This window comes from Podarcis bocagei, assembly GCF_964188305.1.
Source record: "Podarcis bocagei genome assembly, chromosome: 13".
NCBI classification, from domain to species: domain Eukaryota; kingdom Metazoa; phylum Chordata; class Lepidosauria; order Squamata; family Lacertidae; genus Podarcis; species Podarcis bocagei.
The window spans coordinates 23,216,933-23,241,662 of NC_138138.1; the positions used below are offsets into that span (position 1 = coordinate 23,216,933).

Below are 24,730 nucleotides of genomic sequence, written 5' to 3' on the forward strand. Positions count from 1 at the left end.
GAGAAGGCACATTCCCTCGGTCATTGTAATGCTGAATTTGGTGAGCCTACCTTTTATCACAACACAGGGCTAGGGCTACCAAGAAAAGTGCGGAAAATTAAAGACACCAAACAAATCCTCAAATAGTGAATAAGCCATTTTATTTTTGTCCTGTGCTCATACGCTCTCGCTCCTCTCCCCAACAGGTCATAGAAACCATTCAAAATAAAACCTCTACAGAAAAAAATAAATTAACACATGCACACATCAGGGCTCTATCCTCCAGCAACCCAGCCACAGTTCCAACACATTTTGTGCTTCAAGTTTCATGCTGTCAAATCACAGAAGCCTGAGAGGTGGGAGAGACTCACCGATAGTTTACTTCCCCTCTCACCTTTTATATTTTCCTTGTAAGAAATCATGGCCTTGAGAAAAACAAGATCATATAGAACATATGGCTGCAGAAGTTGCCTCTATTACATACAGTGCTTCATACCCCCACAGTTCTCTGGAGGATGCCCATTTCAGTGCTACGTCCTCACACGCCATCACATACACAGGACTGACTGGGGAAAACCAAAGCCATTTAGCTCATCAGATGCTGGTAAAGTCAGTAATACTCCCAGCTGTGCTATACTGCAAATTAAACAGCTTCGAGGATTGCCTCGGAGCTTGAGGCCAGCTGTGTTCAAGGCACTACCCTCACCCTTTGCCTTATTTTTTTTTAAGGAGGGGGAAAGGGGGAAGTTGGAATGACACCACCCAAGGACAGAAAAGAAACCAGCTGTGGAATCACAGTTTAACACACCGAGTCTTAATGGCAGAAATACCTTTCAGCAGCTTTGATCATCTGGGGGAAAACATCTCCCTTCTCTCCTTCCTGCATACCACAAATCCATTTTACAGCCCTATGGGAATGGGGAAACACAGGCGCACACAAGTCCTACAGAAATAAATTAAAACCAAAGTGCCCATTAAGAAAGGGGCTTGCCATAGATGGCTATTTGCTCTACACAACATGCCCACTTTATGGGGGTAAAACCCATTGTGCTGTAGACCAAGTGGTGATCACACACCAGACCCCTCCACCTTGCAGCCTCCGCTAAATGAAAGTGCAGCCTTCACACCTGGCCCTCACACCCCCTTTTGTCCACAAAATGAATCTTTTCAAGCCAAATCAGTGAGAAATGTCAGCATTGTAGCATGCAGTTACCATGCGCCATCTTGTAATGTACCTTGATGGTAGCCCAGTATAACACTGGCTCCTCACTGTGGGCAGTGACATGCTTAGTGAGTTTTGAATGGAAGAGAGGGGTGGTGGAAAGATGCATCACCATAGTAATTCTATTAACCCTTTCCACTCCCACCATTCCAACCTTTATGGCAGATTAACTCAAAGTCCACCCAAAAGGCTGTACTCGGTAACTCCTTGCGTGGAGATCTCTCCATTCCCCCGAGCTGAAAAGGGTTAAGAAAAATCACCCTTCTCCCCCAAACAAACACAACTTAATGTGTTCCACCTGCACTTACATATACATACAGATGTAGGAAGGGATGGCGGCTATGTCATGGGTTTCAGTCATGTTGTCAAATCGCGCACAACTGATGCCAAAACTGGTTCGAAAAAAACAAAACCAGCTATCTGAAATATCGAAGTTTGAAGGCAGGGGGGACTTTAAGCCTGCTCTGTCCACTTCACCTTTTTTTCCTTAAAAAAAATATCCAGCTTTAACAATTCAGATTTTCTATCCTCTGCCAAGACTCACCCCCCTCCCCACACACATTATGCCAGCTTGTCCCCCCTCCCTCAACGTTCAATAATGGGTTCCAGGCTGCTGGGGGCACAGGTCTTTCCCTACATGCTTTGCCATTCTGCCTCTCAAGACTTGTAGGCCCCCGCCCAGCAGTCTGTTCCTATACACTGACTGGCAGCTATCATGGTTTGAGAAGATATATTGGATAAGAAGGCGTGAAAGTTCCTTCAAATTCTTCAGGGCTCAGCCCTTTCTCCAAGATGCAGTTTCTGCAAGTTTTGCACTCTCCTGCCAACATTCATCACCTCTCACTTCCTCCTGTCTTTCTGTTTCCTCTCTTGACGTCTGCCCTGCTGGTCAGCCAAGGAGCGTGGTATTAGGATAACACTACCATTACTGGCGTACTGTAGGGCATACTGATTCGGGGAGTAGGGCTGGCCATTCTCATCACGCAGACGGCCAAATACCTCCTGATAGAGGTTCTGCACCTTTTGCTTCATCTGGCGAATGGACCTGAGAAACTCCACCTTCTCCCTGAGCAGCTTTGACTTGTCTCTCTGCAAATCCTCTACATCCCGTTCCAAGTTGAGGATAGTGTCCAGCTTTCTCTTACGACAGTTCTGGGCAGCCATCTTGTTCTTGCCCCGTCTCCGGATGTCCCGGATTAAGCTCAGCTGGGCCTCACTCAGTTGGTACTTCGACAGGAGTTCATTGAATTCTTCTACAGGCAAGTTGATGATCTTCTCGTTGGGGAAAGGGATCTTCATGGCTCGGGCCCGGTGCTCATCTCGGCTCATCTGCTTATCCAAGAAGTCTGCCTGTTTATCCTTGGCACTCTTCTTCCCCATGGTGGCTGGCTGGGGCTCGTCAGTGTCTAAGGTCCTGGGGGCCATGTTGTAGGTGTGATTGTGACCTACATGCTCCAGATAAGGCAGATATTGCAGTTGAGAAGGGTTCTGGTAGCTCATACGACAAAACTTGCTGTACTCTGGCTGGTACCCAACTGCCCCTTCTGCATCTTCAACATCCACATTTTCAGAGTCCGAGTTGTAGCCCACAGCACCTTCCTCAGAAAAGGAGGAGGAAGCTGAAGATGATGACGATGATGCTTCTGAGCTGCTGAGAGAAGCAGGGCTGTGGCTCGAGTCCAAGGAGAGCCCCGAGTCTGAATCAAATTCTTCCTCCAGGCGGGAAGCCTGCACTGGGTTGAAGCCTTCTTCAGTGGCCAAGTCCATCAAGCTAATCTCATCTAGCATGGCTTCATCAAGGAGTCCCCCAAGAGGATCTGGCAGCTCAGGCCCAGATGTTTCGTTTACAGTGCCATTTAACTGGGGAGGGAAGAAGATCCCACTCATGTTGGTAGAGCCAAATGTGGTGTTGAAGCCAGTGGAGTTGTCAGGAACCAGCTGCAACAAAGCTGAGCTGCCAGCTACTGAGAGGCTCTCCATCTCAGAGCTGAACAAGGAAGCAAAGTCTTGTGTACAGCTGCCCAGTGACGCCTGATGCAGGCTGACATTCTGGTTGATTGGGGTGGATGGAGCAAGGCTGTAGTTGGCATTCAGAATATCTCCACCTGTGCTATCGTACAGGGTCCCTGCAGCTGCTGTGCTGTTCACCTCCATACCCTGAAAAGGGGAAAGAAACTTTTCAGACTCTAGGTGTCTCTATTTTTCTCCTAGAACACAACTTGAGTAAATGGGTACACAAAACAAGTCCTCCAAAGAGGACCCTGTGAGAGAGCAAAGAAAACCAAAGACCCAATCATTCAGAAGTTTTAAGTACGTTAGCATGAAGGGAACTCACTTCCGTTCCACTTGCACGTGTGGAGAACTGGGACACGGGTCTCTGTTTGCAACAAATCAGGAACTTGCATAACAAAGCAGCATGCTTGCTAGCAACTGTGCCCCATCTATCAAAGCCAGGTCTGCATCCTGCATTACTCAATACTCCTCTGTAGCTAGCTAGCTAGCTACCTAGTTATTGGGGTGGGTCCAGGAGGGGGGACGGAAATGGCTCCTATCTGAGACACGCCACTGATAAATATTTTTGTCTAGTGTAGGAAGCAGACAGCAGACAAACATTCAGAAACTGATTGTTCTTAGACAAAATCAGGCCATCTGAAGAGTGTCATCTGACCACCAATTTGGCAGCCCAGAGGTGAAAAAACCAGGGTCGGGAGCAGTGGCTGTGCAATTTGTGGAGGAATTTATTTTTTAAAAAAATCAATACCTGGTATGCAGAGAGGCAAAACATTTTCCCAGCAAGGATAATGAATAGGCTGCATGCATCCTGTGACACAGATGCTATATTGTTTTAAGGGTGGGAAAGAACTGTCCCCAAGTTGTAGTGACTTATTGTGACCCTGAAGAGAGAGGTGTCTTTTGTTTGGCCCTTCCCAGGGGACCGCTGCCCTGCTACGTTGCAGGCAGTCACTTGGTGCAGTGTGTGCACTGCTTTTGACGACTCTTGAACTAGATGGTCACCTAACTCTGCAGCTCTGGTTTCCCATTTGCTGCAAATTCTTCTAGGCTCCTGCCTATTGTTATAGGAAAGATGGTTGCAGCAGCAGCAGAAAGATCATTCTTCTACAGAAGGAGAAATTCACAAAACAGAGATGTTAACAACCTTCACATTTGCCTGAAACCTAGCAAAACACTAAACAGTGGCATGGTAAACCCACCTGAAGAGAAAGCAGAGGAGGACCTAGAAAAATAAACAAGGGTAGAAGCCAGCCTTCCTCACCTGCGTTTCCATTATAGACATGAGGTCCTGCCACTGCTGCTCCAGGTCGAAGGGCAACTCTGTCCCTGTTAGTAGGGGAGACAGAAGCCCGTCTGGCACAGTGGAAGGCCCGCTCTCACTCGGCAGAACTTCAGTTAGGCTGGGGGCATCTGCAGCTGGAAACTGAAAGCAAAACACCTTTCAGTCATGGTAGGCATGTGGCAGTGAAGAGTCATGTCAGCAACAAATCATTACTCCCGCTTCCTCTTTGCGTGAACTTCTGATACAGACTGTAACAGCCATCCCCCACTCCCAAGGTTCCCTGCAACCACAGTATTAGGGGCTTTAAAGCATTTGCAGGGGCGGGGAGGGGTGGCATTCTCGCCACTTCTTTCCTGCTAATCTACCTGGCCTTGTGCCTGGAACAAGAACAAGCTTTTCTCTTCATTTGGAAGAATTCACAGCCTCACAAGGTTATGGCAAGGGCATGAGATAAAGATTGTCCAAGTCCATTTTTTACACTGAATGAGTCTATAGAAATGCCTTATGCTGTTACTACTAAGCAGTTAAATCTTCCCTTTCCCAAGGGCCATCATTGACCCACCTCTGAATTCTCCCCAAAGGGAAACGTGGCCTCCAGCAGCCTAAGGCACTCCTCCAAGGACAAGGCTGTCTGGTCCTCAACACCAGGCACCTGGAAGAGCAAATAATTCAAGTGTCATTTTACTGTAAGATCATCTATACCCATGCCCTTCAACTTTTTCAGATCAACCTCCACCGGCAACATACGACTTTTTTAAAAAGCCTGTACATTCTCCTATTCTTTGTGTGCCTCTTTTAAGAGATATCTGGAGGGTGGCAATGAGAAAATAGCCCTTTTCTGTCATCCTTCCAGCACCAGGCAGACATTTTTATTCCCCTGGACGTTTCAGCAGCATTAATAGTGGCTGTGTTTGTGTGTGCTTGTTTGTATACATTTTTATGTGGATGGGGTGGTTATTTTATGTTGCTGCTGATGTTGTAGATGCACATTATAGTGCATCTGCATTGCTTTTAAAAGTATTGTATTTTGTGTGTTACTGTCTCTGTAATTCACACAGAGACTTCTTTTCTTTTAGCTGTGTAAAGCAATCTATTAGCTGAATAAACTAAACTAACCTTTATCTTTCCTCCTCGCCCCACTCACTTTTATTCTTCTCTTGAACTTAGATAAATGTAATTAATGCTGAGGTGACACCCGTCTCAGACAGGGACGAAACCCAGTGATGTAGTCCAATGCACAGCCTGGGACAGGGCTAAATGCTCAGAAGCAGGTAGTCCAGACCAAGAGACAGAGTTTCCTAAAAACTCACCTCAACAGCCAATAGCTACATGGTTGTCTATCTGGCACGGTTTCCAATACCACACCCAGTTCCCTGTCCCACAACCCCTCCACAACCACCCCACTACTTATTCCAATGACACCCCTGAGTCTCTTCTCAAACACCCTGCATTCTGACAAAATTTCAAATGCTGAAGTCAAGAAACGGTTTATGTCACACAGTAAAATTTAATCAAATGCAAATTCTCTTGGTGCAGAATTAGATGCAGCCCCCAAGAAGGGAAGCCCTGCTTCCAGAGGATATTCTAACTGGGGTGAGCCATTCCAGAGGCTGTCACCTCCCCTGCATTCCTGCAGTCTTATAAGTGGGGACTGACTGAACTCAATCTGGAGATCTGATGGGCCCAGTAACAACTCTTCTCAAAGCCATCCAGGGTCAAGAGTTTATTAACTGGCTTTGATAGGATATCACAGTCCTACTCTGAAGACTCAGGATGGATTCACCAAATTAGAAAGAGATATAGACTAGGATGACAAGCAAGAGCAACCCCAAGTAGAATCCTACTCACAAAATTGGCTCCAGAGCAGTGTGTGAGGTGTTATAAAGAGAAATAAGGGGAAATGGCCTCCCCACAGCATCTGCTAGCAGGATTCTCTGATAAATCCTAGCCCCATTTGGAAGGAGGCTGGCTAGGACCAAACTAATGAGATTTATAGAGAGAGATTTTAAAATTCTTACTAAATAACATACTCTTAACAGTTGCAACCAAAAATAAGACATGGGAGAAGGCCCCATTCTCACAGAACAGAGGTGAGAAGAAGCCAGGATGCTGAGAGAAGGATCAGAAGGTGGTGGTGTGAAGCCTAGGAAGCAAGGGGTGTATGTTGAGGACTACCACAAAGCAACAAAGCACAGACCAAGGCCTTTAACCAAGCGCGGAAAGGTAATGAATGCACTCAAACCCAACGCAAACAGAGAAGCAGCCCTGCCTGCTTCCTGGGCAGAATCAGCAACACTGAACATCAGTGTTTCAGAACTAATTCCCTTTTAAGAGTTGTGTCTGAACTTGAAAAGGGGAGGACATTTTCTAGCATCACAGCTATTTTCTTCCCAAGGCCTACCCAAGCATGCAGTGAGAGGGAGCAGCAGATTTTCCTCTAATGAACAGCTACAAAGAACAATCCCAGGATGGTGGATAAGAAAACTGTCCTACCCAAGTAGGGAGTTGAGTTATTTTTTTTACCTGTGCAGGAAAGCTTTCCCCTGTCTCGCCATCCACTAGCAAGGCCCTGTCAGCGACATCGCCCCCTCTGCTCCTCCAGACATCCCCACACTCCTCCCCATTATTTGGTTCTTTGTCCACTTCGTTCTCCTTCTGGCGGTGGCTGTAGTCAAAAATCTCACGCCCAGCTCCAAGGTCGATATCCTGTCTCCACAGGATGTCAATTAAATCAATGTCCTAAAAACAAAAGAAAAACAAGGGGGGGACTTAAAAAACTCGTAATAAGGCTTCTCCCTTCCTTGCCGCCCTCTTTTCTCTGGAGGATGCCCTCCCCTGCAACTTCAGCCTCCCTTGTGACGTACTGCATCCGCCACCATTTGACCCTACTCACCTCCAAGTGCCGCCCTTCATTCTGAATGTGGTGCAGCCCCACCTTTCCTGCTCCTTTTCTGGACCATCCCTGATGTCGTGGGGCTCCAGATACTTTCCCCCCACCTACAGCCATTCTGCACTGGGAGCTGGCCAAGAGCGGCTCTGCAACGAGGCTGCTCCGGGGCACAGACCGGGAACTCCATGAACAGCAACAGAGCTGTCTCCTTGTCGCTGCCCATGCTACGCAGCAGTGCTCGCTCTGTCCAGGCAGCAGGGAGTCTGCAGCTTTAACCGCTCAGACGGCTGGCTGGCTGGCAGGCGGAGGGAAGGAGGGAGGGAGGGAAGGGAGGGCCAATTGTCATTCTGGATTGCTGCTCCATAGCGGGCTTGCATCAGCCTGTGGTGCCATTCTGGCTATTTGCATAAAGGGGTGGGGATTCTCTGCATTTTCAGCCACCTGATGCAACTCAAGAACCCGGCTTTGCCATGCGTGCTCTGCCTGGCCAGCTCCCTCTGCTCCAGACAGCAGAGCTGCCTACCTTAACCAGCCCTTCAAACTGAAAGCAAATTGCCCTGCTGAACGCATCCAACACACACTGCCTTCTTCCAACCGCAAAGCAGTGATCAGCCCTCATCCAGACCAGACTCTAGACATGCTTCTCCTTTGGAATGCCATCTCCCTTCCCCCACAATATCCTGAAAATTCTTCCTCTGCAGGACAGGCCTCTCCCAAGGCTAAGCCACCCCCCACAGGCAGGCTATATTTATTCATGCACTGCAGGAGTGTGTTCCTTTCACCCAGGCCCAGCCCTAGAATTGCCAACCACACAGAGGTACCTCCCCACCCTGTGGCACAGGCGGTGGTTCTTTTTTGTTAAAAGGCATATGCAGTTTTTTAAGCGCCACTGTCAGCCAGCACTTCTGGCCCCACCCTCCACAAACCTATTTCCTAAGGAAAACAGATACCCACCCACCCCAAACTACTATTCTACTATGTACAGAGGTTACATATGGATGCAGAATTCAGGCTGCCAGAGACACTAATTTTTAAGTTGCTATTTCTTTCTTCCAGACAAGAACTCAGCAGAGTAAAGTGCCCTCTTTTTCACAGCACTACCAAAAAGAAAACAGAAAAGTGTTGTGATTTCCCCTTCCCTTCCGACCCCCAATGTCAGAGCATAAGGTTGCTTTGTGTTGCAACACTATTCAGAATAGCTCTAACTTGAATATGCAAATTCTGGTATCACCTTCAATCACTGGTCAAATATTTCAGGACCTCCTTACAAATCAGTCTCTTCTGTAACTGCCAATCCTGTTCTGCTATGGACTCTCACTATCCCCACCCCAGCAGAATCAAATGCTCTTTCAGGGCCTAATTTGTCGGAGGCACTATTTGGATCACCTTTCCTCCCCCCCCCCCCCACTTCTTGAATTCACCCCAAATTAACTAAAACAAGTTTAGACAACCCTCTTCCCCATCTCACAAAATGGGTACCTTGACCAAACCCAACTTTGTTATTCTCCTGCAGTGTGCCCTTTAACACGAAAAACCCGTTCAAATTAAATAATACAATCTGGATGGATGGCTTGTCCAGTTACACACAGAAGATTTCTCAGGTCTTGGGGCAATCTGATGGTGTGGGCAAAGAGATATGCCAGCAAGGTAACCATCTCTGCCACCCCCCCCAACCTGGACCTTTCAGTAAACAAGCCAGGATACACATATGGGCCAAAGGTGTCTTTGGTCTGCACCCCCTCACCCTCATTTCGACCATCTGCTTCTTCCCAGATGTACCCCCCCCATTCCAAGACTCCGCTCCCCCTCCCCCACTTCAGGACATTCATTTCTCACACAACCCATTTCCTCTTGTTCTCAGAGCCTCTCCCTCCTCAAGTCGATATAACCCATTCTCTCCCCCCCCTACAGATTTATTAGCTCCAAGGTGCCTGGTGGGAAGAGATCTGGCCTGCTCTAGCCACAATCTAAGAGCAGGCATGAAGGAGGGGCAAGAAAAGGGTTAAAAGGGATACCTTTCTCATGTCCCCAGCTGCCGCTCCCAGAGCTGTCCACCCAGATCATGGTCTATGTAGAGCGCAAATTCCGGGCAGGCAGAGCTGGGTGACCCAGGCAGGGTGCTGGACAGACATCTCTGGTTTCAGTTAACAGTTGCTCTTTTTTCTTTTCTTTTTTGGCAGGCTTGCCAGCCGCCCCCGAGTTGTTTAGAAGCCCCCCTCCTTTGCCAGCATGTGACCCACAGGTGCTGTGCTATCGCCAGCCCTCCTCCCTCCACCCCAGCATGAGATCCAATCCTCAGCGCTCCTCCTCTTGTTGCTTAGAGGAGTTCCGGCGAATCCCCACCCCCTGCTCAATGCCCAGGCTGCAGATATGGAATCCCCACCCCATGTGCTGGGCTGAGGCTGCAGCGAGACTGAGACAACACCCCCCCCCACCACACACACCCGTTACCTAGGCTGCAGCCGGAGCCAATCCCCTCCCCCAGGTCACCGCGGAGGATGCAGAGGGAGGCAGGCTCCGCCCTGTGCTGGTTACCTAGGCTGCAGAAAGAACCAATCCCAGGCCTCAGGTCCCTGCTGAGGATGCAGAGGAAAGGGCTCCTCCTCGCACTCGTCACCTAGAATGCGAAGAGGAGAGCCAATTGCTGCTCCTCTCTTCCACCCCGCCCAGGTCGCCCTGGGAGCTGCAGCAATGTTTGGGCCTCTGTCTCCTTGAGAAGCTCCCACGCCAAGATGCCCCACCCAAGCCAGGCAGTGATGCTCGCAGCGGTTCGGGGAACACCGAAAAGAATAAAATGCCGACAACATTGCTTCGCTCTTGCATATCACCTACCAAAATCAGTCCTGCTAGGCAGCACCCTTGCCTAGAATGTTTTCCCCAGCCTGCCGGAGATTACCAAAAGTTCCCTCTTCCGTATCAACACAGATTTCATCCCCACCCCCACACTTTTGTTTTATGGCAGCACGGAAAGGTATGGACGCCCCTCAACCGCCAGAAAAGTTCTGCTGAAGCCCACTCCGGCTGATGAGATTTTGCTGCACTACACTTCAAACTACAAATATGGTTTGGGGGGGGGGTCTATGGGTTCTTACACAGCAGCGTTAACAGACACCAACAGAGTGCCAGGACAGAGGAGGGTCAGTGCGTCTTGCTGTTAACCAGAAGGCTGGTGGTTCGAGCCCACCTGGCTGTGGCCAGGATTCCTGCATTGCAGGGAGCTGGACTAGATGCCCCTCGGGGTCCCTTCCAGCACTACAATGATTCTGTGATTCTACTACTACCACATCCACTCACACAGGCAATCAGCAGCATTCTACAAATAATAAAACACAAAATATTTATACAGCCCTTTCCATAGCCACTTCACATATGTTCCCCAATGCTAAAGCATTTGAGACTTTTAAACCTGTGATTCTAATATGCACTCTTATCTCAGGAAAAGTCCCATCTTAATCAATTGTATTTACATGCATAGGATTTCACTGGCAATTTAGAAAAGGAAGATCAAGGGACATGACAGTAACTTTTTAAATTATTCAAAGTGTGGAGAAAGCGAAGAGGAAATATTTTCCTCTACTGATGTAACAAATAACTCAATAAGTAGATTTTTAAAAATCACTTTATCACAGAACACAATTTAAGGAATTCGCCGCAACAAGAATGGCTGGGGCAACCCAGTCAGATGGAAGGGATATTTTTATTTATATTTATTATGTGCTGGCTACTGCTTTAGAAAGCTTTAAAAAGGGATTGGACAGGTTAATAGAAGATGGCCATTAATAAACCTAATAACCATGACCGTAAAATGGAACCTCTACATACATAAGCAGCTGCTGAGGAAGAAACAGGAGAGACTTGTAGCCTCCCTGGAGGCTGCCATGGACCTTTACTGGTCTGATCCAACAGGGCTCCTTTTCTCTCAGATATATTTATACCATCCCTTTGGATCAGGACAGTTACCAGTGGCTTCTATGTCTGTTTCCCCCCCCCCCCCCGCACACACACAAACAGTCCAGTCTAACCTTACCTGCCATTCTATTACTTACACATTTACATCCTATACAGTGAAATTAATAAGATAGGATTCTGTCTACATTGTGTTCTGAAATGAGTTAAGACAGCAATGGGCTAAAGGCTAATGATTCAGAGCAAGTACTTGGAACAGAGCAGCATCTTAATGCCACAAAATATTATATATTATAGGCCATGCAAAGTTGCATGTTTCAATGCTCTCTTGTTGATTCTATCTTCTGTTAGCTGCGGAAGTTCTAACTGTTCAATCCAGCTGAACCTGGTGGTTTCAATTGCCTCCATTGTATTTTGCAGAATATAGTTCAAGTAGGAATTGAAAAATCCCAGGTCCTTTGAACATACGGTATATGATTTTTTATTTTTTACTGGCACATGGGAACTTAAGTCTGTAATCCTACATTCACTTATTCACTACATTCAGTGGGACTTACTTCTAAGTAGATATGTACAAAATTACACTGTAAATAGTTTATTACCCATCTCCTTCTTTAAGACAGAGGAGCTGACACTACAAACACATGTTCCACTTCCCCCATTCTACATTATAAATGACAAGAGTGAAAGCATATACCAAAATTACTTACAAAAACCTCATGACAGCTCTAACTAAAAGTAGTCAACATAGAGGCCAGACAGTCAGTCAACAATGTGTGCTCAGCTTACTGTGTAGTCAGAGCCTAGAGCCACTATGTGGGAATTTTTAAAACCCTGACCTCAAAATATATTGCCACCCATTTCCACCTAGATTTTTCCCAAACAAGCTTGCAATCACCAACAAGGTAGTTTGATTTAAATCAAGCTGATTTAAAATCAATGATTATTATTTCTTCATATAGTTCCTAAAGAATGGTGCACATTTGATTATGAAACCATATTCATTTACAGTTTATGCTGCAATCCAAAGAGGAAGGGAACCAAAGGTGATTGAACTGCTTTAACTTGCACTCCCTCTGGAATTTTCTCTTTTAAAAAATACATAAAACTATTTCCCTGTCATTGGGAATAAAAGAAGGGGATTTAGAAGGAGTGATTTATGAAACATCCTGAGCTAGTTGAAATCTCTCCCAGGTTTGGGAACAGGTTGGGTGGCCAGGAAAGCTCGGAATTCTTCAAACCCAAACCTGATGTTGTGACAGGGGCTGGCTGGACACTGAGGAGTGGTGGTTAGATACTGAGGAGTGGGCACCACCAGGAGAAGGGGGGTTAGAGACTAACTTGGAAGAAGGGAACAGTGATCTGGGGGAGCCTGTAACAGACAGGAGACGAGAATCAGGCAGGATAAACTACAGGATTAGAGAATGAAGAACAGGTTGAGGAGGAGGAGGGAGAGGTCAGGCTGGTGGAGAGTCAAGGACATGGGTAGGCAAACTAAGGTGTGTGGGCCAGATCAGGCCCAACTGCCTTCTGGATCCGGCCCGCAGATGGTCTGGGAATCGCTGCATGGATTGCCAGCTCATGCGTTCTTTCCCTCTCCCTCACACGGCAACTCCGGCGCTGGCACCTCCTCCCTCCCTCCCTCCTCCTGGCTTCTCCCTGCCCTGCCTAGAGGAGGAAGGGGGCTGGGCTTTGTTGGTGCCAGGGTCAGCAGCACTCAAGCAGCCACCATTTTAAGCAGCCCCTCTCTGGAGCCCTTTCGTGTGCCGCTCATCGTCCCTCCGTCACCACCTGCCGCTCGCAAGACACAGGTAAGCAGCCACCAGGGCTCGTCCAGTACTGTGGAGAAGAGATGGGAGAGTTGGGGGGGGCTTATAGTCTGGCCCCCCACAAGGTCTGAGGGACAGGGGACCAGCCCCCTGCTGAAAAAGTTTGCTGACTCCTGGTCAAGGGCTTCCACACCTCCTCCTCTTGCCCCCACCTCTCCTGCTCCACTGTCTCCCAGGACCAAGCAAGGATTGAAGAGGGAGGAGCAGAAGCAGGTTACATGCAGATGCAGTCTTCACATGCTGCTTACGTGCAACTCGGGTGGGGAAGATACATAAGCTGAGGTCAGGGGCCAGGCCTTTCTGTCACTGCAACTGCCTCGTCAGGTGCACACCTTGGAGTAGCTGAGCAATGTAGGACTGATAGACATGCCTTTTCCCTACTTGTAAGTGCACTTTTGACAATAAAGAGTTACCTCCTCACTCTGGACATTCCTTGCCTGACAGCCCCCTGGCAGGGCCAGGACACTGGGTGTTTCTGCAGAGATGAGGCTCCAACGTATTCTATGGTTTCTGTCTAAACAGAATATTGTTTATTCTGTTTTGATTCTTACAACCATGCCCTGCATCTTGCATTGTATACATTTTGTAGCAAGGTTTGTAGGTTTTTCTTTAGCTATATAGGGAATGCCTTTAAAATATACCCCTTTAGTGTTTGCTTACAACCAATAGTCATGAGAGTTTGTGAGGTTACACATAAAAATATAGGAATCTGACCACTGGGTAAATTTGTTGTCTTATTTCAGCATTCCTCCTCTCTGCTTCTGCCCAACCTCACCCTCACAAAAACAAAGTAACAAAGGTGGAAGTAAGGTTTGCTAGTTACTGGGTTATTTTCATTAGGTAAATAAATACCAAATACTTTGGTAGGCTGAATGCAAATATTCATACTTGATCAAATTGGCTCTTCAGACATAGATATAGATATAGGCAAGGCCCAATGCTAGCAGGTAAAAATTAAATCAGTAGAAAGGCATACTATAGTGCTAACATGCAGATCAACCTAGTTGTTCTTTAAGATAAAACTTCTACTCACTTTTTTAAAAAAAAGATTATTATTTTTTAATCCATCCTGATCACCCTGGGAGCAGGGGGGGAAAGTTTATGGTTGAGTGTGATGAGAAATAAAAGCAGGTCTTGGGGAAAGAAGGTGAGGGAATGGGATCCTGCTATGTATATATCAAATTCAAAATGAACAGGGGAGGAAAGCAAGATGCAGAAAGAGTCAATAGAGTATAGAACAGATATCTATCTATCTATCTATCTATCTATCTATCTATCTATCTATCTATATAGATATATATATACCATGAATAAAAAGTTGGTATTCAGTGGACTCCAAGGAGGCTGCATCCTAAGTCACCCCATTACAAAACTGAGGTCAAAGCATGACATCAAAAGCCAAAAACTGTATTGCATGCATTGCATCACAATTTCCGAAGAAAACTTTGGCAACTCTTTGATCTTCTACACCCCAGTTTGCCATCCATATATAAACATGTAATCACGATGTGTGTAAGCACAGGCGAAAACCCAATATGTGGGCGATAAACATGACAGCTTACGAAAACTGACGGCGTTATAAGACTCGTCCCTTTTTAAAGTATGTTCTGTTGAAGCAGCATTTACTGCTTTAAATTGTACTTGAAGAAGAGCTCCAGGACTCTGGGGCCTAATCTCCAACAAAAGTTAGCTTTTTGGTAGCCATGTCAAGGCAAACAAGATTGGCCAGGAAACAGGGTGGTGGTGAACGATGGGCGATAGCATTTATAGTCAGGCTATTTCCCAAGGGTTCAGGCCAAACTAATGTGTATGGATCTAGTCCCAGTGCATTCATGTTGTAATTCCGGGAAAGACAAGCTTACTAAAAACAACAGCAACATACTCTGCTACAGTTAAAAATAAACACAGCTCAAGCATTTTGTTCCTTTAATTTGACAGGGCGGAACCTCTTCAAACCCTCCTAATCCTAAAGGTTGCAAAGGGTCCTACTTTCACACAAGTGAGCCCAGGTTTAGGGGGCCCTGAGTACAAACAGAAGTGCGAGACTGGAGAATAGCTGCAGCTCCTCAAGGAAAGGGAGAAGTTGTGCTGGATGCAATAAGAAGTGGGCATAAAAGTGTCAGAGTTTGTGGGCAAGTTGTGTTTTTCAACCAGCCAGTTTTCTACAAACAGTCCTTAATTTCTTTTCAAGAAAGTAGAGTAGCTCCAGCCTCCCTGCTCCCCAGCTTTCTGAGACTAAATGCCCATACCCTAGTTATGTCTGCCCCTGGACCATGTCTGTCCCAAACCTGTCATCTCCTACTGCCTATTCCTCTAGGGGCCACTTCTGCAAACACATACTCAGGGGCCCTATTCCTGCTATCTAAACACGCATGCATAAACATGTAACAAAATATCTGTGGACTTTAATCTTGTTATTGTGCAATACTTGACTTTCCTATACAAAGCTGGTATCAATTTTTTTTTTTTGAGAGAAACAGACTTGTGTGACATACCTACAAATATTTTAGGCCAGAGGTAGCTAAACTTTCTTGGTCCAAGACCCACATTCACCCTTGGTCAGATCTCCAAGGTCTGCACACCAGTGGTAACACCACACTTTTCACCACACCCTACACACAGGGCAAACCCATGTACAAGACACAGTGCTCTGCCCTTCAGCTGAGCCATGAAGATCTAACTACCCCCTCCAAGCTCAAGTGACCAGTTGGATGATTGGGAAGGGGACAATTTGCATCCCCATCAAGGTGTCCACTCCAATATCATGTTGACAATATTTTTGTTTCTGCCACTGCCAACAATATGGGGAGGAGGTCTAGGAGGCAGGGGAGAAACATTTCCCTGGAGAGCTGGATCTTACGGATTTGAGATTTGTATGTGAATACTATAGTTCACCTTAAGCCTCTGGTCCAGACTAAGTAATAAATCACTTTTTGAGGGGTGGGGTGAGAAAGAGGCTTATGCAGTATTAAAGATAGAACTTGAACTAAAACAGGCATAGGCAAACTCGGCCCTCCAGATGTTTTGGGATTACAACTCCCATCATCCATGACCACTGGTCCTGTTAGCTAGGGATGATGGGAGTTGTAGTCCCAAAACATCTGGAGGGCCGAGTTTGCCTATACCTGAACTAAAAGTACAGAGAACGAAAGGCTCAGATGGATCAGAGATGCAGACCAAGGTAACATGAATCAAGCCCAAATCCTTTGAATAGCAAGAAAAGACGTTTGGGGCAGGCTCCAGCCTTTGAGGGACTATTGATAGCAAACCATTTGGTGAGATGACCCTGCTCACCAACCTTGCCTCCACAAGGTAAGTCACCATAATGGACAGTGGCTTCTTCTTCCTCCCCCCTCCACCTGCCATCCAGTGAGTAGGCAGTGCAGCAGTGGTCACTGCTTGCTGCTGCCATTGTAAGTGGGAGAAGGCAGGCAAGTAAGCAGTGGCAACTGCTGTTCCTATCAGGCATCACTGCCTGCTTGCTTGGTGGCAAGCAATTCATAGCAGAAAATGCTCCCACTACTGGTGGTGCATGCTAAAGGGTGGATGCACCCAATTAGTGTTTAATTACATTTTAATGATTGTCTTTTCTATGTTTTTAGCTTGTTCTATTTTATCTGTGTAAGCCGCTTTGAGTCCCAGGCTGTAGAAATGGTGAGACATAAATTATTATAATTATATGATAATTATAATATCACAGTGAGCCAGAAACAGGGAGAGGTGGCACTGTGGGCAAGTTAGGAGTTAATAAGTAAGCCTCTCATTAAGCACCTTGGGGCACAGTAGCTGCCCAATGAAGATAACCTAAAACCAGCCTGGAAAAGCAGCAAGGGCAATGCTAAAATATGCAATGAAGCACAGAGACAAAGCTAAAGGGTGCTGAGCTGCATTCTTACTAGCAGACAGCAGCCATTTTCAGAAGCAATGTATAATCTTACAGGAGTCTGCTGTATCCTAATAAGAATGCTGCTCAGCAGCTTTGAAGTCCTGTGCCTGTTTTGCAGTGCCTACTTTATGCAAGTCCGTTCTGAACAGTCCAGTCTTGTTCTAGAGTGCCCAGGTTCAGAAGGCCAGCAGTCTAGTCTCACACTGAAAAATGTCTGTGCACATACTAGAATAGTTCCTGTAAACTCCATTAGCCCTCATGTCTGGAAAGGGGAGGGGGAACCCTTCTCTTCACCTCTTAAGGTTTGAGGAAAACAGTATGTTCTCAACTGGCCCATGTTTACAGGAATTGCTTAAGGGACAACTCTCCCCCCCCCACCCCAGCATTCAGGGGGAGGGGGGAGACAGAGCAAAGGGTAAGGAGATCTTCTCCATATGTTGCCAGAGTAGAGACAGGCTTGGGGTGGGAGTGGGTCACGATGGAATAATACTAACTCTCTCAGCTCTCATCACATGTTGCCTGAGCTGGGCATTTATTTTTATACCCTTGTTGTGGAAATATAATACAAGGGCACCATAATCCAGAGAACAAGTCCTTCTAGAAGATCAAGCTGCCTACACAACTCAAGCCTATAGAATCAATCATAAAGTAGGAAAAATACTAGAGAAATTAACAGCAAACTCTGCCACTTTTACAAGCACTGTTCTTGAATCCTTGCACAGCAGGCATCAAGACTCTGGACTCCTAAATACAGTGGTACCTCTGGTTGCAGACAGGATCCGTTCCAGAACTCCGGTCGGATCCCAAGGTTTTCGAAACTGGAGGTGCCTGTTCTGCGCATGTGTGCACGGCGAAACCTGCAAAAATACTTCTGGGTTTGCTGCATACATAACCTGAAGGATACGTATCCAGAGGTGCACGCAACTAGAGGTACCATTGTACAAGCATCCCTCACTCTCACCCAATTCCAAAACCTTGCCAGAGACCAGGGAAATCACAGCTGCCCAACTGTCTTATGGTCACTCAATGTTGCATTTATAGGAAATGACTGAACAAGACTAGCCAGGGCATGAACAGGAGCAATCTTGAAGGATCATGTCTGATGAAATCAGGTGCAAGGATACCAGACCAGGCAAGAGGGCAGATAATTGAGGAGGCAGCAAGCTTAATGGAAAGTTTAAGGCAGGCAGAATGCAAGTATTTGGGGAGGGGTCATAGACTCTGCTTTGCATGCCGAAGGTCTCAGGTAAAATCCCTGGCATTTCCACATAGAATGGGAAGAGACCCCTGCCTGAAACCTGAGCCACTGCCAGTCAGTGTAGTCAATACTGAGCTAGATAGACCAAGGGCCTAATTCAGTAAGGCCGTTTCCTATGTTCCTATAGTCCCCCACAGACAAGTTTCAATGAAGGTTTTTGTCTACAAGCTACAACATCCACAGATAATGAGCTGGGGCAACCAAAGCACCCCATTCTAGGACAAAGTTGAAAAACAAGCACTGACAGCCAAGGCCAATAATACAAGACAGCCATAAGAACGCTATACGGCCTTGCAGGGATGAAAGAACAAGTTTGGTATGAAAGCTGTTACAGCTGAAGAGCCACCCCACTCAACAATCTAAAGCACAAGGCTTGGCACTCTGATCCACTGGAACAATGCGGGAGCTCAGATGACAAGGTGGATGATGTTCAAAAAAGCATATAAATGTAATCTACACAATCTCTTTCATCCATAGCTTATGACTCACTTGGGAGTGTGGATTTCCCAAACACATATGCTTAAAAAAATTATTTCAAGATACTTGAAATTAATATGGAATCAAAATACTACATTACTTAGATTAACAAGGATGCTCCAGGATACCAGGTATTTCTACAAAAGCGTATCTCAGCATACTGATCTGGTGTGACATAATATTAAGAACACAAAGAGTGAGTTGGAAATCCCCAGTTCATTTTCTATACTATGAGCCCTCTAAGCGGCTTCACACAAGTCACTTTCTTTTCAGTCTCAGCAACCAACTTGTGATATGCCAAATGCTATTATTCTGACATCTTGATATAAGAATTACCGAGACATTATTGTACACAAAGAACTTGGAAAGATACTTCATACTTTTACAATTCCCCCCCCCCCCTTTAACCTTTGGCTCCAGTCATGGGCAGCATTCAGTAAGAAACGAGTTCTTACCTTGAGGCAAGGCTCAACATGGAGTATCTATAAACTGCTTCTGAGCATGTGCAGAGTACCTTTATTTCACTATTTCATAATCAAGCCCAACCCAAAACACAGCAAGGAAGAGAGGAAGAGCTTTCCAGAGCAGACAAGTTTTAGGCAAGCTTTAATCCCAGTACTCACATTTTTAGAGCCACTTCTAGCTAACAGCAACAGGCTGTGTGTTTCCACAAAGGTGGGAAGTGAAGACTAAGATAAAGTCATTCATGTAGCAGCTGCTAAAATAAGAAACAGAATCTAAAAACAATATCCCATGTAAAACAACACAAACCTTGGACACCAAGGAGAAGTAGGGGAAAGCTCTATTATAGAGTAACAAGAAAAATCCATACTTTGATTACACATCAGAAGACAGACACAAACATTCTTATTTAGTAAATCTGCCCCAGTTTTAAACAAACAGTGACTATAATACATAAAATACATAAATGAATCCATGTCATTTTTAACCCGCTATTCATCAAACAAGTGATCCCAAGGCAGGGTACATCAAACTAACAACACAACGATTCTAGTAAAAACAACTACGCATTATATGGCCTATCAGTACAAAAAAAGTCAGTTGCCTAATACATAAAGAATCCACTTTTTAAAAAGACAAGTTTTTAGCTAGTGCCAAACACCTACCAATGTTGGTGCCAACCAGATTTCAAGACGGAGGGAATTCCAAAGCCAGGGAGCCACCGCTGAAAAGGGTGTCTTTTGCTGCCACACTACCCTGCAGACCACCTGATTCACCCAGCAGCAAAAAAAATATTTTAAATTTACTTATTTTTGCTGCCAGGCAAATTGGGTAGTCTGCAGGGTAGCACGGCACCAAAAGACACGAATTTTGCTGCCGCGGTACCCAGCAGACCAGCTGACTGCAGCCAAGCAGGTGGAGATGCTAGGAGTCAAGAGGTGGCACCTGGATATCTCCATCCAGTTGCAAAAAGCTGGTTCTTTCCAGGAACAAGCTAGCAAAAAAGGTGCTTCAGGTGATGGAGATGAATCCGAGAGCATCCCACACCATGCACCCAACTCCATCAGAGGAAGCACAACCCTGTCCAGAACAGGCCATCTTCCCAATTCCCAGATATGGAAATAACTTATCCACAGAATCAATCTCCAAGCATTAGAGTGTCTATTCTACCCACTCAAACTTTGAAAATCAAATTGCTGTGGCTGGATAGAAAAGCTCCTAGGAGCATGTCTTGTGCCTGTGATACTTTTAAAATGCCACAGTGTTTCTAAGTAGATGGCAGAAGATGGGAAAAATTTCCCACTAATGCAACACTACTCAAAGGCAGACAGCATGCCTTCTACATTACCTCGATTAACACAAAAAACCCCTTAACATCTCAAAATCCCCTGCAAGTGCTTCAGGTCGCTCAGCAAAGAAAAACAAAGCCAAAATATTGCTCTGAAGTTAAGATTACACATCACATCACAAGCAAGCAGTTTTGGGTAAGTGCATGAATATGCATACAGGTGGGGGGGGGGTTCTTAGGAGACTCATTATTGCAGTCATGGAAGCTAGACATTGGTCTGGTGGATATGGTAAGCAACTTTTTATCTCAGTGATAAATACACAACTCAGTGACAGAGAAAAGCAGAAGCATCCACTGTACTGACTAGGCCCAAGGAGAAATTATATCTTCCCCAACCCATCTAGTGAGAAGTGCTAGATTGGTACAGACACCTGCTTTCAAAGGATCACTCACTACTTTTGAATGAATAGTCATTGGAAAAGGAAAAGGAAATATTCTTCTGGTCAGTAGGGAGTGGATCAGACAGCAAAGGACTAAATTCCCATCAGAAGAGTTAGCCTTTTGTTGTGTGATTCATTATCCTGTGGACCAAGAACAGAAGAGCTGCAGGACATGTAGTCCTCATCTCACAAGCTGTCCCATATTATAATTTATAAAAAAGAAGTGACTGAAGATCACACATATAAGAAAGGTATGCATTTTATATTGGTTGGACATATTTTAAAAATTTTATACTGCTTTTATTGATTGGTCCTAATGTTTTCTTATGTTCTGAGCCATGTTGAGAGTTTGTATGTTTTTAACAGAATACAAATAAAACAATTCCTTTGGTAATCAGATAGGGCCTGACTGGTGGTTATCACATGGTGAAATGAAGAGTCAGAAGCTCTTTATTACCAGTTCATATGTTCCATGCTGAATCTTAGCAAACCCAGCTCTCACATCACCTCTAGACAAACAGTTAAAAAAATACATAATGTATCAGCTCAGGGGATACTACATTTGCTCATTTGGGCAGGGAGTGGCTGTACAGCTGCTGCAGGAAAAGGTGTAGCCCCATAGCAAGCAGTTTGTGGCATTTGCATGCGTGGGGGTGAGGGAGGTAAAGTGTTTTGAGGGTTGCAGCAATGCTTACCTCCCACACAAGCTGGTATTTGGATTAGCCCAAATTCTTCCCGGCAGTGGATCCAGTCTAAGCCAGCTAGGGTTCCTAGCAGGCTCACTGCGTCCAGTGAGCAAAGAACATATGCTGAGAAATGGGGCTTAAAATAAAAAACAAATTCAGCAATGAATTAGGGAGTTGCATGATATTTTATGATGCAAAAAAGGAAAGCCCTAGACAACACAAAAGTGGTCTCATGCTACTCACACCTGGCCCTTATTTTCATACGCAAAGCATTTATAACCACTTCTGCAGATACAATAGGATAAACCAAAGTCCTACACAGCTCACCTACACATAAAAAACCTTCACGTTGCTGAAGCCTCTCCTTTCTCAACAAACTCACAAGCCACTGCTACTTCTGCTGTTCCTTCCTTTTCTATAGGGAGTGAGGGACTCCAAAACTCATACCAACTGCTTTGTATTCCCGATAATATTCACTCTCATAGCCACCCTGTGAGACAGGCAACTATTCCCATTTTATTTGTAGAAAAGAGCAAGATATGCCCAATGGTGTACAGTAAATCCATGGTCCAAGTTGCGGTTTCTTCCAGAAACAAGTCTCTAATCACAGGGCTGAGGGCCATAATAGCTGAACCTCATTGCTACCTTGATCACAAGATATACTGCCCTTCTTCCAAAGAGCTCTGACAAACATTTTAGCTTCTCAAAAATCAGTGGGCAGGCTAAGAGATGGTGACCTGCATAAGCCACCCAATGAGCTTTAGAGCTGCGTGATCAGTTGAACATGGTTTCCTATACCTATTGCTCACAACTTTGGACAATGCACAAAACTGCTCATGGCAGCCCTTTCTTCTGTTTGTCATCCTCCATGGCATTCACAATTGACCTTGCAATAATCACTACTGCTATAACACTTCAGTGTTTTAGGCATTTGGCCAGAACCTGATCGTTTAGGAAGGCCTTCAGCTGAAAAACTTATTTCCTTGTTATAAATATGTTAAGGTTGTTTTCCTTTCTTTTTGTTAAGCAGTCACAACTGCTTAACACTATAGCAAACAGCTCAGAAAATTCCATCCACGTTGCATCTAGCAAGTGCTTAAACACAAACCAGAGCCAAACCTCCCTTCACAATGCCTTTCCTGAAGCATATTATCTTCACTTGAGCTGCTCCTCTACGGACATAACCCTGTCCACCTATGTCCAATAAACCCTGTATTGTCCATCCAAAGCAAACCCTAAGCCTGCTTCTAATCTGTGCATCACCCAGTAAACCACTAGCACTAAAACTATTTCTCATAACGAGAAAATATGTAGCCTTTATATGGCAGTTTGAGCACTCTACTGTAAGAGTTCATTTAGTGGGATTGTGCATATATACAACTCTACATGTCTACCAAACCTTTCCTTTCTGTCGTCCTTTTGTGTTCAGGGACTTCCCATTTAGGAGGGGACAAGTGCCGCTGGGCACCATCAAAGCTTGTAACATCTCTCTCATATCCAGACTGTACTGCAGCCTGTGTCTGAATTTAAGTTCTCTGCACAACTAAAAAAAGGAGAGTGACTCACTACCTCATTACAAGCAAAGTGACTATGTCCCTATCCCCACGACGACCCTGAAGTTTTGTGCATGATCAGTATCTGCACATCAGTAGTGAAAGCACATAATTGGTCTAACATTGCGATTAACAAAGTGAGCCATGAATTGGAAAGCACCCACTTCAAATATAGTCTCGGCTATCAATTCACTAAGGCAAATCAGACTTTACTCAGTCCACAACTGACAATATGGAATAGGAAAATGGCTTGGTGCCTTGCATTGCTGTAGCATTATGAACAAGAAGTGCTCCAAGTACTTAAGTGCAGTATGAAATATTATATACTTCTAATGAACTCATGGCAAGTCCAGTCCAGCCCCAGATTACACATGTCCAGCACAAAAAGATAGGAAGCAAAATGAATTAACCCTAAAGGCTGCTCCAGAATAGGAGCTTCTCTGTATTGCACAATTTCTATCCCTGTCCTACACACACACACACACACACACACACACACACACACACACACACCTTGATCAAAGTCAGAATCAGCCACGCCTCAGTAACTCCCACTTTTTCATTGCCATGAGACCAACACAAAACTTGCTCACCCTTTGGGGGCCTCATGGGTTTATAAGGGTGAACAAGTATTGTGTTGGTCTTCAGATTCATGGTTGAAGAGCCTACTGATTGTCCTTGTCCACAAAAACCCCTAGTCTTATATTTGTGTTTTTTACATTGTAAACCTAGCAATAGAAAGCACACATGTGCATACACACACAAAGGAAAGTACCAGCAACCCTCACACTTCCCTTACAAATTGCTTTGCACATTTCAGCAAGTCACTATTTATAGAACTTTTTTAATATACCAAAAAAAAGCTATTCAACTTTTTAACGCAGTATTCTCATTTTTAAAATTACAATAATGGGTAGTTAAAATGTATATTTTAAAGATAGCAGTCTTAAAATATGAGAAATTCTAGTACAACCATCTTCTTCCTCATTCCAGTAACAATAATCCAGAACACAAAAGATGTATTTAAGGATTCAAACAAGACTCCCCCCTAGTATCCCCTGCTTTACCAGAACAAAACAAAAACCCTTCAATTCTTTAGCTTCAATCTCCTGTTCCAAGCACCCCATAGGCACATGCACCCCCTCACACACACTCCTATCTTAGTGGGTCATTCTCCATTTCTCAGTTATCTACTTCTGTAGGGGAAACCCCGCAAACTGAGATATTTCACTTTTAGTTTCCAAGGATAAGATCTCAGAAACCTTCAGCCTATTTTTGCCAATTGTAGGGATGAGAAAACATGACAAGAGCGGAAGGCAGCCACAGCAGCTGTTTCAGCAACTCCCAGCCTGGCCACTAGCTCTAGTAATACTGTCCATTTTCAACACGAAGTATCAGGGATTAAGGGTGGTCTGGAAGAGATTCTCCATGACCATTCCACCCTGTGTTTGGGAGAGGGATTTGAGCATCCAAGTAAACAAGCCAGCTAATTCAAATCATCACTAAGCAAGGCACAATACAAACAGGTCAAACCAGAACAGGCTTTCATAAGGAAAACC

The 24,730-nt window shown here is 45.3% G+C and overlaps 1 protein-coding gene across 7 annotated transcripts in view; it reads right to left on the reverse strand.

Annotated features, from left to right (window-relative positions):
• Positions 1–123: 123 nt before the first annotated feature.
• The window catches only part of NFE2L1 (NFE2 like bZIP transcription factor 1), a 34,005-nt gene continuing 9,398 nt past the window's right edge, over positions 124–24,730 (reverse strand). For 4 of the 7 annotated variants that reach the window (XM_081166319.1, XM_081166321.1, XM_081166322.1 and 1 more), the window contains exons 4-7: positions 7,020–7,235; positions 5,059–5,148; positions 4,476–4,637; positions 124–3,358 (exon numbers count right to left, since the gene is read on the reverse strand). In XM_081166319.1, coding sequence (XP_081022445.1) covers positions 2,042–3,358; positions 4,476–4,637; positions 5,059–5,148; positions 7,020–7,235 — 1,785 coding nt within the window. In that variant the 3' untranslated portion in view covers positions 124–2,041. Of the gene's footprint in view, positions 3,359–4,475; positions 4,638–5,058; positions 5,149–7,019; positions 7,236–7,389; positions 7,618–9,401; positions 9,664–24,730 lie in introns of those variants that run through there. The other 3 variants (XM_081166324.1, XM_081166325.1, XM_081166323.1) reach the window with 3 other exon arrangements.